At 58.7% G+C, this 13,633-nt stretch overlaps 1 protein-coding gene across 1 annotated transcript in view; it reads right to left on the bottom strand.

The window, feature by feature from the left end:
• Window positions 1-13,633, bottom strand: part of KIF1A (kinesin family member 1A) — a 43,129-nt gene that overhangs the window by 3,934 nt on the left and 25,562 nt on the right. Inside the window, exons 23-45 of the mRNA XM_058812490.1 lie at window positions 12,554-12,658; window positions 12,146-12,288; window positions 11,484-11,602; window positions 11,289-11,374; window positions 10,867-11,005; window positions 10,098-10,263; window positions 9,667-9,757; window positions 9,178-9,296; window positions 8,985-9,040; window positions 8,267-8,375; window positions 8,096-8,162; window positions 7,925-8,009; window positions 7,518-7,623; window positions 5,491-5,517; window positions 2,489-2,603; window positions 2,119-2,252; window positions 1,915-1,976; window positions 1,659-1,804; window positions 1,204-1,416; window positions 978-1,055; window positions 580-704; window positions 301-447; window positions 5-197 (exon numbers count right to left, since the gene is read on the bottom strand). Of these exons, the coding sequence (XP_058668473.1) occupies window positions 5-197; window positions 301-447; window positions 580-704; window positions 978-1,055; window positions 1,204-1,416; window positions 1,659-1,804; window positions 1,915-1,976; window positions 2,119-2,252; window positions 2,489-2,603; window positions 5,491-5,517; window positions 7,518-7,623; window positions 7,925-8,009; window positions 8,096-8,162; window positions 8,267-8,375; window positions 8,985-9,040; window positions 9,178-9,296; window positions 9,667-9,757; window positions 10,098-10,263; window positions 10,867-11,005; window positions 11,289-11,374; window positions 11,484-11,602; window positions 12,146-12,288; window positions 12,554-12,658 (2,631 nt within the window). The remainder of the gene's footprint in view (window positions 1-4; window positions 198-300; window positions 448-579; window positions 705-977; window positions 1,056-1,203; window positions 1,417-1,658; window positions 1,805-1,914; window positions 1,977-2,118; window positions 2,253-2,488; window positions 2,604-5,490; window positions 5,518-7,517; window positions 7,624-7,924; window positions 8,010-8,095; window positions 8,163-8,266; window positions 8,376-8,984; window positions 9,041-9,177; window positions 9,297-9,666; window positions 9,758-10,097; window positions 10,264-10,866; window positions 11,006-11,288; window positions 11,375-11,483; window positions 11,603-12,145; window positions 12,289-12,553; window positions 12,659-13,633) is intronic.

Here is a 13,633-nt window from a genome sequence, read left to right on the forward strand (position 1 = left end):
CTACCTTGAGCATGGCCTGCTGGTCCTCACTGTACTCCACCTGGGCCTTGGACAGGTTCAGTATGGCCCTCTCCACCGCGTCCTTGTCCGAGTTGTAGATGTAGACATAGGGACGCCGGACCACCACAAAGCGTTTCACCCACCCATTGGTGTGAGGCTCCAGGAAGTGCAGGTAGCCCTTTTTGGATACGATGGGACTGCAGAAGGGGTGGGATATAGACCATGAGGAGGTGGCAGTGGTAGGGCATGGTCCCCCTGCCCATAGGTGCTCCCCTTGCTGGCTGCCCCAGTTGCTCCTACCTGACTCGAATCTCCTGGATGTCGGGCACCAGCAACCGCTGGGGCTCCTTCTCCTCCTCAGGCCGGCGGGCTGGGGACTTCTTCTGCTCTCCTTCTATCACAGGCTCCAGATCCGGGCTCTCTGCCCTGGAGGAAACCTGGGGGGGTCTGGGGAAGGAGGAGAGGATGGTGTGTAGGGAGAGTGATGGCTAGGGAACATCCATAGACAAGGACCGTGTCCCAGTGATACAGCTGCTCTGCTTGGGATTTGTCACCAGAACTTCCCAGCCAGCTTCTTACCTGACCTCCATGGCATTGTAACATCCTTCCACCAGTGATGGGCAGGTCGAAGAGGGGGTGAGAGTGGTGACCCCAAGAGCTGGCATGGAAGGGTCTCTCATCAAGGTCACAGACATTTCAGACAGCTGTGGAGTAATGGAGGTGTGAACTGGAGTTTCTGTGCAAAGCCAGGCACATGCAAAGGACCAGGCTCCTGCTCAGACAGGGAGAGGCAAGACCCCTGGCTGGCAGGGTCCTCTCCTGGCACAGTCCTGAGAGCCACCAGTTCTGGGAAAGACCAGAGCAAGCAGGGGGAGCAGACACCCCAGAGGAGGCATGACTTCTGCCGTAGTGCCCATCTAGCCCCACCCAGGCACACATCCCTCCCTGGCCCCACCAGCCCAGGGGCAGAGCAGTACCTTGCTCTCGCTGGCGCTGATGCAGACATGGCTGTGGCTGTACTCCCTGTTGAAGGTGTGCGTGAGCAGGCGCAAGCACTGCAGAGAGAGGAGGAGGACAGTGGGGCATGAGGAACATTCCACCTCCCACTTTTCTTCAGCTTCCTCCAGCCACAAGCCCCAGCCACCCTGTGGAAGCCACTTCCTGGCCTCATCCCCACAAGCTGGGTTTGCTGCAGGATGGTACCTTCACAGCCAGCTCCTTCTGCCTCTCGCTGGGGGTCTCGGGGGGAGAGGTGCGGCTTTCAGGTGCTCCATCAGCAGAGAGCGGGGAGGAGATGCAGGAGGTGCTTCGGGACTCAGAATCCTCACTGGAGCAGGGGGACAGCGTCTCCATGCCCAGGCGGTGGGTGGTCTCCAGCTTCTCACGCAGTAACAGGTAGTGTCTTGTCTTCTCCACCTGGGCACAGACACCCAGGCTCAGGGGTGGCCCTCTCCCCATACCCAGGCCTCCTTAACCCCTTTTATTCATTAGCTTTGGATCTGCTGGCACCTGGTCAGCAGTGAAGCACAGGAGTACTGGCAGCACAGCCCCATTCCTGCCTCCTCCCACAACCAAGACAGCAGTGCCATCCACTAGGAATCCCCCCAGCGGAGCTGTGAATTGCACAATTTCGGCCCATTTCTAGCCCAGACTCTCACTTCTTGCAGCAGGCTGAGTTTCTCCAGCTCCCACTGATGGTCCAGGATGAGGCTGTCACTGCGGGGCCGCCAGCCAGCCAGGTTCTCCTCTCCCCGGACATAGGCTACAGAGGTGTCCAGCACACGCCGGCGCCTTCTCTGCATGCCTGTGGGCACAGACACACAGCTGGAGGGACAGACACACAGCCCCTAACCCGAAGGCCTGGCTGTGCCTCCCTGTCCCAGCTGAACACCTGGGCAGAGGCGTGGCACCCACCTGGGCTGCCGGCATCAGCCACGCGGCACAGGCTGAGCTCGTAGACTCCTGTCACGCGGTTGCTGTGAACAGAGAGGTGAGGCATTACTGGCTTTGTCCCATCCCCACACCCCAATTTTTTTTAGCCAGGCTGCTGGGATGCCCTAGAAGAGCTCCAGTCCCTATGTGATGGCTCTCCTGTCCCCAACAGGAGCATCCTGGTACCTCTCAGAAGCCCGCAGGCTGCCGCTGCCAAAAAGATTGCGGATGGAGCGTGAGGCAGGAAGTTTGGCATCCCGCGAGTAGAAAACCATGCAGAAGTCTTTGGTGATGACGGCGGGCTGAGTGCAGTTCTCCATCTGTAGTAGAGCAGAGGGAGGCATCAGAGGTGCTGCAGGGTGGCAGCCCAGCAGGTCTCTCCCTCCCCTGTGCCCAGCAGCTTCCAGTCCCAGGGTCCCACATGGCCCCCACACACCAAGTTGAACCCTGCACCCCATAAGCAGTAGCTAAGGAAGGGCTCACGCTGGCTGCACCCCCACAGCAGGGGAAACACCGGACTTTGTTGATGTACAGTGACCCCAAGCAAGGTCCTTGCCTCGATGTAAGCTGACAAGGTGATGTAGATCTTCTCCCGGTAAGGGGTGACACGGTTGAGCAGCAGCGAGTTGTGCATGGAGCTATCCCACGCCGCCTCAAACTGGTAGAAAGTCCTGCCAAAAAAACCCAGCAGGTCCAGTAAAACAACCTCCCTGCAACCCCTGGCAGGCGATCAAAGAGATGTCATTGTCCCCCCCACAGCGCTGCAGCAGGCCTGCAAGGACACACAGACATGCATGCGCAGTGGGGACAGATGGGGACAGCCACTCCAGAGGACACAGGCTCAAGGCAAAGGCACAAGGCATGGTGGGAAGGGGACACGGCACCCTTGCGATGGCCAATGGACCAGGGTTCTGGGGAGGCAGGACCGCGGAGGAGTGGGGGCTCAGGTGGGGAGCAGGCAAGGCACAGCAGGCTAGGAAGGCAAAGGAGGGCAAAGGAGGGTTCATGCCCCACCCCTGTGTTCAGAGCAGGGGCTGCCACCCCCAGTGCACCCGGGCCAGTCCCCACCATCCAGCCTGGGCACAGCACCTCCCAGTCCCTGCCAGGAGCGGCTGTTGATGGCCAGAAGGAAAAGGAGGGAGGATGCTCAGCACTGGGGGTGTGCTGCCAGCCCACCTCTGGGAGCACAGCCCCCCCACCAGCCAGGTCCCCTTCCCCAGGGCTGCCCCTGTCTGCCAGCCCTGGGCCCCAGTGAGAAGCTGAGGATTATGATTTGGTGGCCGGCCCCTGTCAGGCTGTCTCCCCTGGCTCTTGATCTACCCTCATTGCCAGCCCCATTCCCACTCTGCTGCCTCAGGCCCCTTTGCTGTGTTTTCCATGGCTCCCAGGCTGGGAGAAGGAGCAGGGGACACCTGGTCCCACTCCCCCATGCCTACAGGATCCCGGAGAGGATGGCACAGCTCACCCAGATCAAGAGTGGCATCTGCCCTCCTTGGGTTGAGCAACCGAGGGTGAGGAATCAGGAGGTGGCTCTGGTGAGAGAGCATGGGGGATCCCCATTGCACCCCCTGAACCACTCCTGGGCTCCCTCCCAGGTCAGCCTTGGCTTTATGGTACACCCACTCCCCAAAACCGCCCAGAGCTGCTGCAGCCCTGGCTCCCGCCTGAGCATCCTCAGGAAGCTGTGCTTCAGCCATATCTCAATGAGAACACTTCAGCACATCCCTGAAGCAGCATCCAGGGGGCTGAGGAGCAATTTTAACAAGAGCCAGGGCAGCCAGCAGGAGTAGGGAGAGGTTCTCAACTGCAATTTCCCCCATGTTGGAAGAAGAGGCAGAGTGACGCTTTCAGAAGGTGTATAAAACACATAACCCCACCGGTGTGAGACACAGCCAAGGCAAAGGATTGCTTTGCAGACACAGGTTGCTTAAGAAAAAGAGTGCTCCCCAAGGAGGAGGAGGAGGAGGAGGAGGAGGAGGAGGAGGAGGAGGAGGAGGAGAAGAGGAGCCTCAGGGGAGGGCAGAAAGAGCAAAAAGCAAAGGGAGGAGGCAAAGGGGAAGAAGAGAAAAGCAGGAGGGACCAGACCGAGCAGGTGCGCGTGAAATACCTAGTGTCATTTCCCAGCGAAATGCTATAAGTGGAAGGTGACCCAAGGACAAACACACACATGTACACACACAGAAAAACGACAGGTCAGAAGAGCCCCTCTTGAAGGGACTCGCACATAATAGCACTGCTGGCCACAGGAGCTCCAGCCTGGCTGAACCCAAAGTGGGGACCAAAGGGAGCTCAGCAAGGGCAGACAGAGGCTTGCCAGCCTGGGTGAAAACCCTCTGCCTCCCACTTTCCTCACGGTCCAGCAGCTGGGAAGGAAGCACATGTGCTCCCTATGCCCTTAACTCTGCCCTTGTGCCATCCCAGGGCAGGGAGCTCCTGCCCAGTGCAGTCCCCTGGGACAGTGCCAGCTGAGGGGATGAGATTCCCACTGCCACTCACACAGCAGGTGACTCCTTGGCCCGTCCCCTGGTCCACAAGGGAAGCATCACTGTGCTGAGAGACCACAGGCAGTGCCAGTGTGAACCCACCTCTCTTGTGTTGGGGGGGCTGGATCAATGCTGTACCCACTTTCCTGCACCCTGGGAGGGGACAGAATGCAGCTCTGCCCTCAGACATCTGTGAGCACCAGATTTGAGTTGCTGTAGGGAGGACAACCTTCAGGCACAGAGGTATGTGCCAGGACTCAGGACACTCCATCCCTTGTCTCCCAGGCACTTGCTCCTCTTCTTCTGCCACAGGGCACAGTGGTGGCCCCTGCCCTGAAGCCTCATCAACACTCCCATCCAGAGGCTGGTGGCACACCCACAAATCTGGCACCTCTCACACACATGAGAGGCTCACCCAGTGGTCCCAACTGGAGCCTGCAGTCCCCAAACAGCCCCTTTACACAGGGGTACAACAGTCTGTGCCACATGGGCACCCACTGTCACACCTGCACACAGACACACGCTGCCGAATGTCGCACCTACACACACAGGACATCCGTGCACAGGGTGGGCAGCTGCTGCCACCCCAACTGCACTGCTGCCAACTGCACTGCTGCCAGCATCACCAGGTGCCCAGGACAGGGCAGGACAAGCCCCAAAACTTCCACTGTCCTCACCAGCCCTGCAGCTACTCCAAGCAGTACCAGGGGCTGAGCTGGGGCTGGGGCGGGAGACAATGGAGGGTCCGGCACACTCGGTGCCAGGTGCCAGAAAAGATGGGAGAGTAGCAAAGTCCAAAAGCAAGAATAAAACCCAAATCAGGCAATGGAGACGCAGGCGTGCGAGGGGGAGCGGCAGCCAGCCAGAGCGTGGCCCACACCAACAGCAAAAGGGGCCGAGTGAGCAAGAGGTGCCAGCGCAGTGGGGAGGAGGGATGGGGCATGTGAAGGGATGAGGGGCCGGATGTCCAAGTGCTGCCTCTGGCGGGAGTGAGCGTGCCGAGGCAAGGGGGTAGAAAGAAAGAAAGGAGAGAAGAAGGAGGGGTGGAAAAAAAACCAATGGAAACAAATAATACCTAGGCATATCCGAATCAAGAAACTGCCTGCGAAAACACAAAACAATCACATGGTTAGTGTGGGCTCAGATGGGCAGCAGCAGCTGAGGGAAGCGAGGGGGGACACCAGGCGCTGCCCCCCGCGCCTCCACCCTGGGCGCTCGATGCGGGGATGGATGGCGCTAAGGAGAGAGCTGAACCACTCTCCCAGCCTCTTCCTGAGGGGCTCCGGGGCGCTGGGAGGCTGCAGAGGGGAAGCCAGGGCTGCTCCAGGCAATGGAGGCTGCGTGGCACAAGGCAGCAAAGCGGGGAGCGCAAGCGGCTGGGAGGAGGGTGAAGTGGGCGCTGACTCTGCTCTCTGCCTTCCTCCTGCCTGTCCTCACAGCTGCAGGGTGGAGCATGCATGGCTGCAGGTGGAGTGGAAGTGGGAGGCACTGCAGCAAGCGCCCTGCAGGCAGCTGGCCACCCCCTCCTCCCCCTGCCTCACCATGGGCAGGCTCCATGGAATAGATATGGGACAGATGTGACATGAGCACTGTCTGTGCACCCAAAATGGGCCCCCAGTCTCCACGCTTCTCTCCACATCCCAAGTATCCCCCCAGCCCAAGCCGTGTCCCCTTGTCCTGCAGGACTTATGGGGTGGAAGGCAGAGCAGGAGGCACATCTCTCCTGCCAGGCTACCTTAGGCATGCTGAAGATCCCATATGGCTGCATCTGGGACCAGACAATCCAACAGATCAGGAGCTGATGAAAAACTGCACAGCCCCAAGAGCCCACAGGTGCTACAGCCACCCAGCTCCCAGCAAAAAAAACACCACTGCTCCACTGGGCTGGGCTCTCCTTGTCTGACCATCCCCATCTGGCCTCCTTCTGTACCCCCAAGGCTGTGACAAAGTCTCCTGGTCTGACACTTGCACGTGTGCCAAGCCCAGGACTCGCCTCTGCTGCTCAGATGCTCTGTGCCAGTTGGTCTGCCAGGTCCAGGAGCTGCCATGAGAGTGCTCAGGGTACCAAATCCTATCCAGACCCCCATCATTCCCCCAAAACCACCCTGCCTTGGGACAGGCCTCCTTGGGACAGTGGTGATCGCAAAGCAGATGAAGGAAAAAGTGTTCCCCATTCCTCGCCAGGATGTTCCTGCACCAGTGACCACAACACACACAGCCAAGGACCAGTCCTGCTGCTCCCAGTGCTGGCAGCAACCATCTCTGTCTTGTCACAGCTACCTGCATGCACACATTCTGTCAGAGACCCCCACCAGTCCCCTGAGTTCCACCAGTCACCCTGGTGCAGAGGAGAGCTGTGCCCTCCATACCCACGACTCCCCCTGCCACTGCAGGACTCACACAGGGAGACCTTGGAGAAAACCAATCTTCAGGTCCTGCTTCTTTCACACCCTGCCAAACCTACAGTGGGGACACCTTTAAGCAACCTGGTCTAGTGGAAGGTGTCCCTGCCTGTAGTAGAGGGTTTGGAATGAGATTATCTTTAAAGTCCCTTTCAGCCCAAGCCACTCTGTGGTTCTGTGACAGCCCCCTGGGATAGGGAACAACAGGTGGTCCCCAGGCTGGTCCTGCTTGCACCATGGGCATCCCTGGAGTCACCCACAGGGGGTGGGAATGGCTTTCCTGCATTACTTACACACAGATAGGGATCTGCCATGGGTGCCAAGTGGCCTTTCCAGCAATTTTGCTGGGACACAGGACAAATAGTACTCCCCTCTAGCCACGGAGTTGGGACATCCTCCTGGCACCAGCACCAACCGCTTCCCTGTGCCAGCCCATCACAGGCAGCACCAGAGAGCAGAACCCACACACAAATTCCCTTTAGTGCCCTCCCCAGCACAGCAAGGCCTTGGGGAGGAGGAGGAGGAAGGGGGTTGGCAGCCCTGTACCCCAAGACCCCATGCAGCTTCAGAAACACCCTGCCTCAAGGCAGCAGTGGGTCAGCAGAAGGGTCAAGAGCCTTCCAGGGGACAGGGGGGCTGCTACTCAACCTCTCCATCCCTCACCACAGCAGGGGAAGAGCAAGGAAAAAGCATCACGCACCGGTCATCCTGGGAGGGGTGGATGTAGCCGGAGGAGAGGATGTTCAGGGACAGAATGTTGGGGTCGATGAGAGACTCGTCTGCCTCTGGGGTGTTCCTGATCCGACCTGCAAACACAGCACAGTTACCTCTGAGGTGACAGCAGAGGGTCCCTGTGAAGGCAGGGGCAGACTGCCTGCCTGCAGCCCCCCCTGGCCATCCAGCACCAGAGACCGTGGACACGGGGACAGGGGCTGAGGTGTCCTGCCCATGCAGTGTCCCAGTGTCACCTGCCAGGCAGCCACTGCTTTACTATTGCAGGGCAGAGGGGACACAAGGCATAAACTCCATGTGGGGACATGGGAATGTGGGCAAGAAAGAAGAGATGAGTCTGAGATGATGCTGGGACTGGGGGCTGGCTTGGCTTACCCACAACCAGCTCCCGCACTTCCTTCCAGCGGATGAGGCTGCCCGTTTCATGCACCAAGGTGACACTGATTCTCCTCTGGATGCCCTGAGACCCACGAGGCCAGAGAAGGGACAGCAGTTAACACAGGTCCCAGCAGGGGTCAGCTAGGACACCACTTGGGCAGAGAGTACCTGGTGAAGGAGGAAGGTCCCATGGCATGGCATGCCTCCACGGTGGTCCACAACAGCAGGGATGTAGCTGGAAGAGAGGATTGCAGCATGAAACTGAATCCTGCCAGCCTGCCCAGAGGTGCTGAGCACTGGGCAAATCCCTCATTGCCTCCCTCTCCCAGCAGGACTTACTCTCCATTGGCCTCCAGCTCACAGATCTCAAAGAAAACCATCAGGTCGTACTTGCACTGGCAGGGGCCAGCACTGGGCCGAGTCATGGTGCTCAGCTTTGTGGCAGGCACTGCAGTGGGGCAGAAAAGACAGGTGAGAGGTTCAGCCTGCTGCTGGCACTCAGAATGAGGAATATGATGGATGGCAGAGGAAGGGCAGAGCAGGCAGGGACCTCAGGGCATGCACAGAGGCAGCAACTAGGGCCTCATCCCAGGGACCTTGCTGATCACTGGCAGTGCTTTCTCCCTTGCCCAGCATGGGGTGTCAGCAAGAGACTGGCCTCAGCCATCACCAGGTGCACACAGTGTGACTGCACATCCCAAATCACACAGTGGTGCTCCAGGCACTGCTCAGGAGCCACCACAGAGAGGCTGCTCCCCCTGAGCTGCTGTTTTGACTGCACAGCCAAACCCCCACAGCTGGGTCTCTCAGGGACACTTGGGTTGGGGAGCCACCTGAGCCACCCAGGGCAAAGAATTTCCCCCTGCTGCTCTGCAGGACATGAGATGGGAACTTTCCATCTGTTGAGTACTGGGAAATGGGTGTCTAGGGCTTTAGAGTGCCATGGTCCCTAAAAAATAAATCAAATTGTGCATTTTGTGGTGCCTCTGGGGAAGGGGACACCCACCCAACATGGGAAATACAGGTGGGCACAGGAGTAGGAGGCTGGGCTCCCTACCTGGTTTGGAGAGTGGCATCACACGGGGGAAGTGGCGTCGGGATGGCCTCAGTGGGCTGCAGGCAGAACCAGCTTGGTTATAGCACCCCCAAAAGCAGGCACCCCAAACCCAGCCAGCCCCAGGCTGGGTCCCCAGGCAGCCCAGAGCACCCATAGCACAGGCAGGGGCTGGAGGTGGCCCAGATGTACCCACCTCAGGACATCCTTGCAGAGAGGTGGGAAGGGGTGCTGCTGGTAGTGGCCAAACACCTCGAACACAATTGGCTGACTCTTGATGTATTCAATGAAAGATTTTGTCACCTCCACAGCAATCTAGAAGAGAAAGAGCTTTCATGGTTCATCTGACAGGGCAGTTTATCTGGGAAAGGGAAGAGAGCCAGCAACAGCACCTGGAATGTGGAAGGGTGTAAAACTGTCAGTCCCCTCCATCCCTCACCCATCCTCCCTCTCTCCACCAAGACCACTGCAGTGAAATCCCAGCCTTTTCAGGTGTACAACAGTGGCTTCTGGTGTTTTTCCTGCATGTCCACCCCATCTAAGCCTGGCTTAGCTGGGTGTCTGTGAGGGGCTGGGAAGGGCAGGAGGAAGCTGCTTCCCTGGGAGAGGATCCAGCCAAGGCCCTGCAGAGATCCCAGCAGGTGCAGGAGCAGGAGCAGAGGGGTGGTGGGAGAGGGGTACGCACATTCTGGACGTGGTAGAAGCCCAGGGGTGGCCCCCGTCCTGTGTTCTTCAAGGGTTCTGTTGAAAAGGCCTCATCATGGCGATGGATGAAGCTGTGGAGGGAAGGAAGGTTGTTCAGGGGCTGTTCAGGGATGGGGATGTGCTGGAGCAGGGAGAGGAGTGAAAGCAAGGGACCACAACAAGACCCTATTCCCCCAGGGCTGCTGCCTGCACCCTTGGCTGGCACAGGACCCCCTGAAGCTGATGGAAGTCTTCCCTTGCCTTTTGCCAGTGACTAAACAAGTGCTTGGGCAGATTTCACGGCCCTTGGTTTTGCCTCCCCATCCACAAAGGGCTCAGGGGTGGAGGAAACATCCCAAATTCACCAGAAGCCCCCAGGTGGTGGCTGGAGCTTGGTGGAAGAAGCAGGGCTGGGGGGCACTGAGGGCTCACTTGAACTGGCAGAAGATGTCGGCATATTCTGCAGAGATGCTGGAGGCCTGCAGGACTGTCACACGGAAAGTGAAGATGCTGCCCAGCTTCAGGTGGTCCAAAGCCACCTCCAGGGGCCCATCCTGTGCAGGCTTCTCTGGGCTGTCCAGGAGATCCTCTGGGGTCACTGCAGGGAGGAGAAGGCCCTTAGCAAGGCAGGGTGTCTTCCCCCCAGTGTTAGGAACATTTAGGAACAATGTTGAGGTGCTGGAGCATGTCCAGAGAAGGGCAACAAGGCTGATGAAGGGTGTGAACACCCTTGTCCAACAGAGCTGGGGGAGCTGAGGGTGTTTAGCCTGGAGAAGAGGAGGTTGAGGGGAGACCTCATCATTCTCTGCAACTCCCTGAAAGGAGGTTATAGCCAGGTGGGGGTTGTTCTCCTCTCCCAGGCAACCACTGACAGGACAAGAGGACACAGGCTTGAGCTGCACCAGGGGAAGGTTAGGCTGCACATTAGGAATAAGCTGTTCAAAGAAAGGGTGACTGAGCATTGGAAGGGGCTGCCCAGGGAGGTGGTGCAGTCACTGTCCTTGGAAGAGCTTAAGAAAAGCCTGGCTGTGGCACTCAGTGCCATGGTGGTTGACAAGGTGGTTTCATAGGTTGAACCCAAAGATCTCCAAGGATTTTCCCTCTGACTCTGCTCCAGCAGCTCCCCATGGGAGCAGTGGGCTGCCAATGCCAGGGGGGAGGTGCAGAGAGCCCTCCCACAGTGCCTGCCACCCCTGCTCACCTGCACAGGTGTTGTTGTTGACTTCATCAGCGGACGGGCCTACGTCGCTGACCTGGCCCTGCCCCTCCACAATGCGCAGCTCCTCCTGAGAGGTCCCCGAGCGAGACATCCCCACAGCTGGGCACGACTCCGACTGGAACTGAGCCACGAGGGGACTTCAGGCATTCTGGTGGTCCTGCTTGCACCACCACCAGCATCCCAAGCACCCAGGCACCTCCAGCTCTCCTCTCCCACCCCACTGTATTCCCCCTGGGACTTGGGTGAGAGCAGGATGCACTGGTGGGTACCCAAGGCTTGGTGGACCAAGAGCACATTCCTTTCCCTCCCCCTCTAGGAGCCTGGGGGTCCCCATGGGAAGCACTGAGGTGACAGGCAGGGATCTGAGGTCCATGGGCATCCACCAAGAGCCAGCCCCACCTTACCTTCTCAAAGTGCTGGTCGTCAAAGGAGATCTTGGCTGTCCCTGATTGCCGCACTCCAGAGCCATAATCAGGGGCTTCTTCATCCGCTGGAGGAGAGATCGGGGTGAGCCAGCACAGAGGGTGCAGGGGATGCCAGGGGCACAGAGGGTGCAGGGGATGCCAGGGGCACATTGCTGAGGGGGATTTCCCTCCTACCTGAGATGGCTTGGACAGCCACGCGCAGGAAGCCCTTCACCTCGCCCTTCTCGCTGACGATGGCCACGCGGTGCACCAGGGGCACGGGGTACAGGAGGTTGCTCAGGTAGACAAAGGCCCTGCCAGAGAAGGGGGGGACACACAACAGGGGGGACAGCGGTCACTGCTCCCACCCGTGGGTGCCCAGGCACGGCTGGCGTGGCCGGCAGTGGCCGGGATCCCAGGTCACTGCTCAGGGCGCGACCGCAGCGCTGCAAAGCAAAACTAAAGAGAAGGCAGCCAGGGCCAGGCGGAGGGGCTGGGGCAGCGGGCAGGCAGCGTGCCGCGGGCAGGAGGGTGGGCAGGAGGGTGCCACACGCCATGGACAACACCACAGAACACACCAGAGCTGCAGACCTCTCCGACCGGTGCCTCCATGGCAGGCAGGAGGGGAGAGGGCTGCGCTGGTGCCACCGTGAAGCCGTAGGGCGGGAGGACCTTCTGTGTGCTAGAGAGCTGGAGAACTTGGGCAGGAGGTGCTGCAACATGACTGGGGGGTAGCTGCAGAGTCACCACGGGGAGGACAGGGGCAAGACAGGGGGGAGGAAGGGTCACAAGGGAGATGGAGGCTGTCAGGAGCGAATGAGGTTAGAGGACAAGGTCCTGGACCTCCAGAGGTGAACCTGCTGGGGGTTCCTGGCCCTGGCTCTGCCCGCCGTGTTGGAGACCACTGGGAGGAAGGCTGCATGGTGTGGCTGGCAGCATCAGGTTGTGCATCCCCCCCTCCCCATCCCTTCACACAGATGGCTTCGGGGTCCTGGGCCACCTGCCAGCAGGTCACAGGGGTGGACAGCACGCCTGGCAGGTCTGAGCCTCCCTGCTCTCCTCTGCAGCATCCAGGTCACCGACGCCACCACGGCGAGGTGCCACACCGGAGTCCAACACGATGGCTGCACCATGTCTCTGTCAGAACCTCCTGTCAGGCCCCTGCTCTCTGCTTCTCAAGCATTTTGGGTCCTCTTGCTGCCTCCCTCTGCCTCACGGTCAGCTTGCAATGGTCATCCAGTTCTGGCCATGGTGGCAAGCTGTACCCTCCACGGTGACAAGTCACCTTTGGCACTGAGCTCCCTGCCAAAGGTGTGAGCTGGCAGCACCACTTCCAGCAAGATGGGGCGTGGGGTGCCCGCCACCTCTCCCTGTGGCACCCACCAGCATCTTGAGGTGTGGTGTGGTGGGATGGTGCTGGGGGCTGGCCAGGACATCTCTCCTTCAGGAGGCTCCCATGAGGGCTGCATCTCTGCTGTGCTGCTCAGGGCATCCCAGCCTCACAGGAATCTTCAGATTCAGTGGCACCCCAAAGTGCCCAGGGGGCTCTTGCAGCCCTGCCCTTGCACCCCCAAGTCCAGAGATTCCCCCTGCTCTGGTGACTCCCATTGACCTTCAATGCTCCTCGAGGCTTTTTCCACCCAAAGCATCTCAAAGGACTCAAGTCGTGGAAGCAGCTGATGCCAAATCATTATCTCCTGATGGGTCCATCTCAACCCATCTCTTCTCAGATGGCACTGGGAACAGGAGGTCAGACCATGGCAGGGTTCCCAGCAGGACTCGTGGCTGGGGCAGAGCCCACAGGGAACTCTCGGAAGCGCAGGGATCTGTGTGCACCCACCCACCCAAAATCACAGGGCAGCTGGAGTGGCAGCTGAGGACTGGAGAGGGCAGGGAGGAGTGGGAAGGAGGTGGGGCAGGCAGGGAGGAGGGGGACAAGTGTGTCACTAGAGGAAGGAGGGCAGGGACACTAACCACAAGATTGGTGAGGTGCAAAGATGGCATGCTCAGATCAAAGAAAAGCCTTTCCAAAGGAAGATAAAAGTGAAAGGACCCCAATTTTTGCTAAAGCTTTGAAGAGATAGAGCCAGCAGCTAAAAAAAAAAAAAAAAAGAATAAAAAACCCTTAAAATAACGAAAATTTAAAAAAAAAAAAGAAGAGAGAAAGAGAAAAGAGAGAGAAAGAGAGAGAGAGAAGAAAAAAGAGAAAGAAGGAAAGAGAAAGAGAGAGAAAAAGAGAGAAAGAGAAAAAGAGAGAGAGAAAGAGAGAAAGAGAGAAGGAAATAAGATAAAGAAAGAAAGAGAGAGAGAAAGAGAGAAAGAAAGAGAGAAAGAAAGAGAGAAAG

The sequence above is a fragment of the Ammospiza caudacuta genome, chromosome 11 (assembly GCF_027887145.1).
Source record: "Ammospiza caudacuta isolate bAmmCau1 chromosome 11, bAmmCau1.pri, whole genome shotgun sequence".
Classification (NCBI taxonomy): Eukaryota; Metazoa; Chordata; class Aves; order Passeriformes; family Passerellidae; genus Ammospiza; species Ammospiza caudacuta.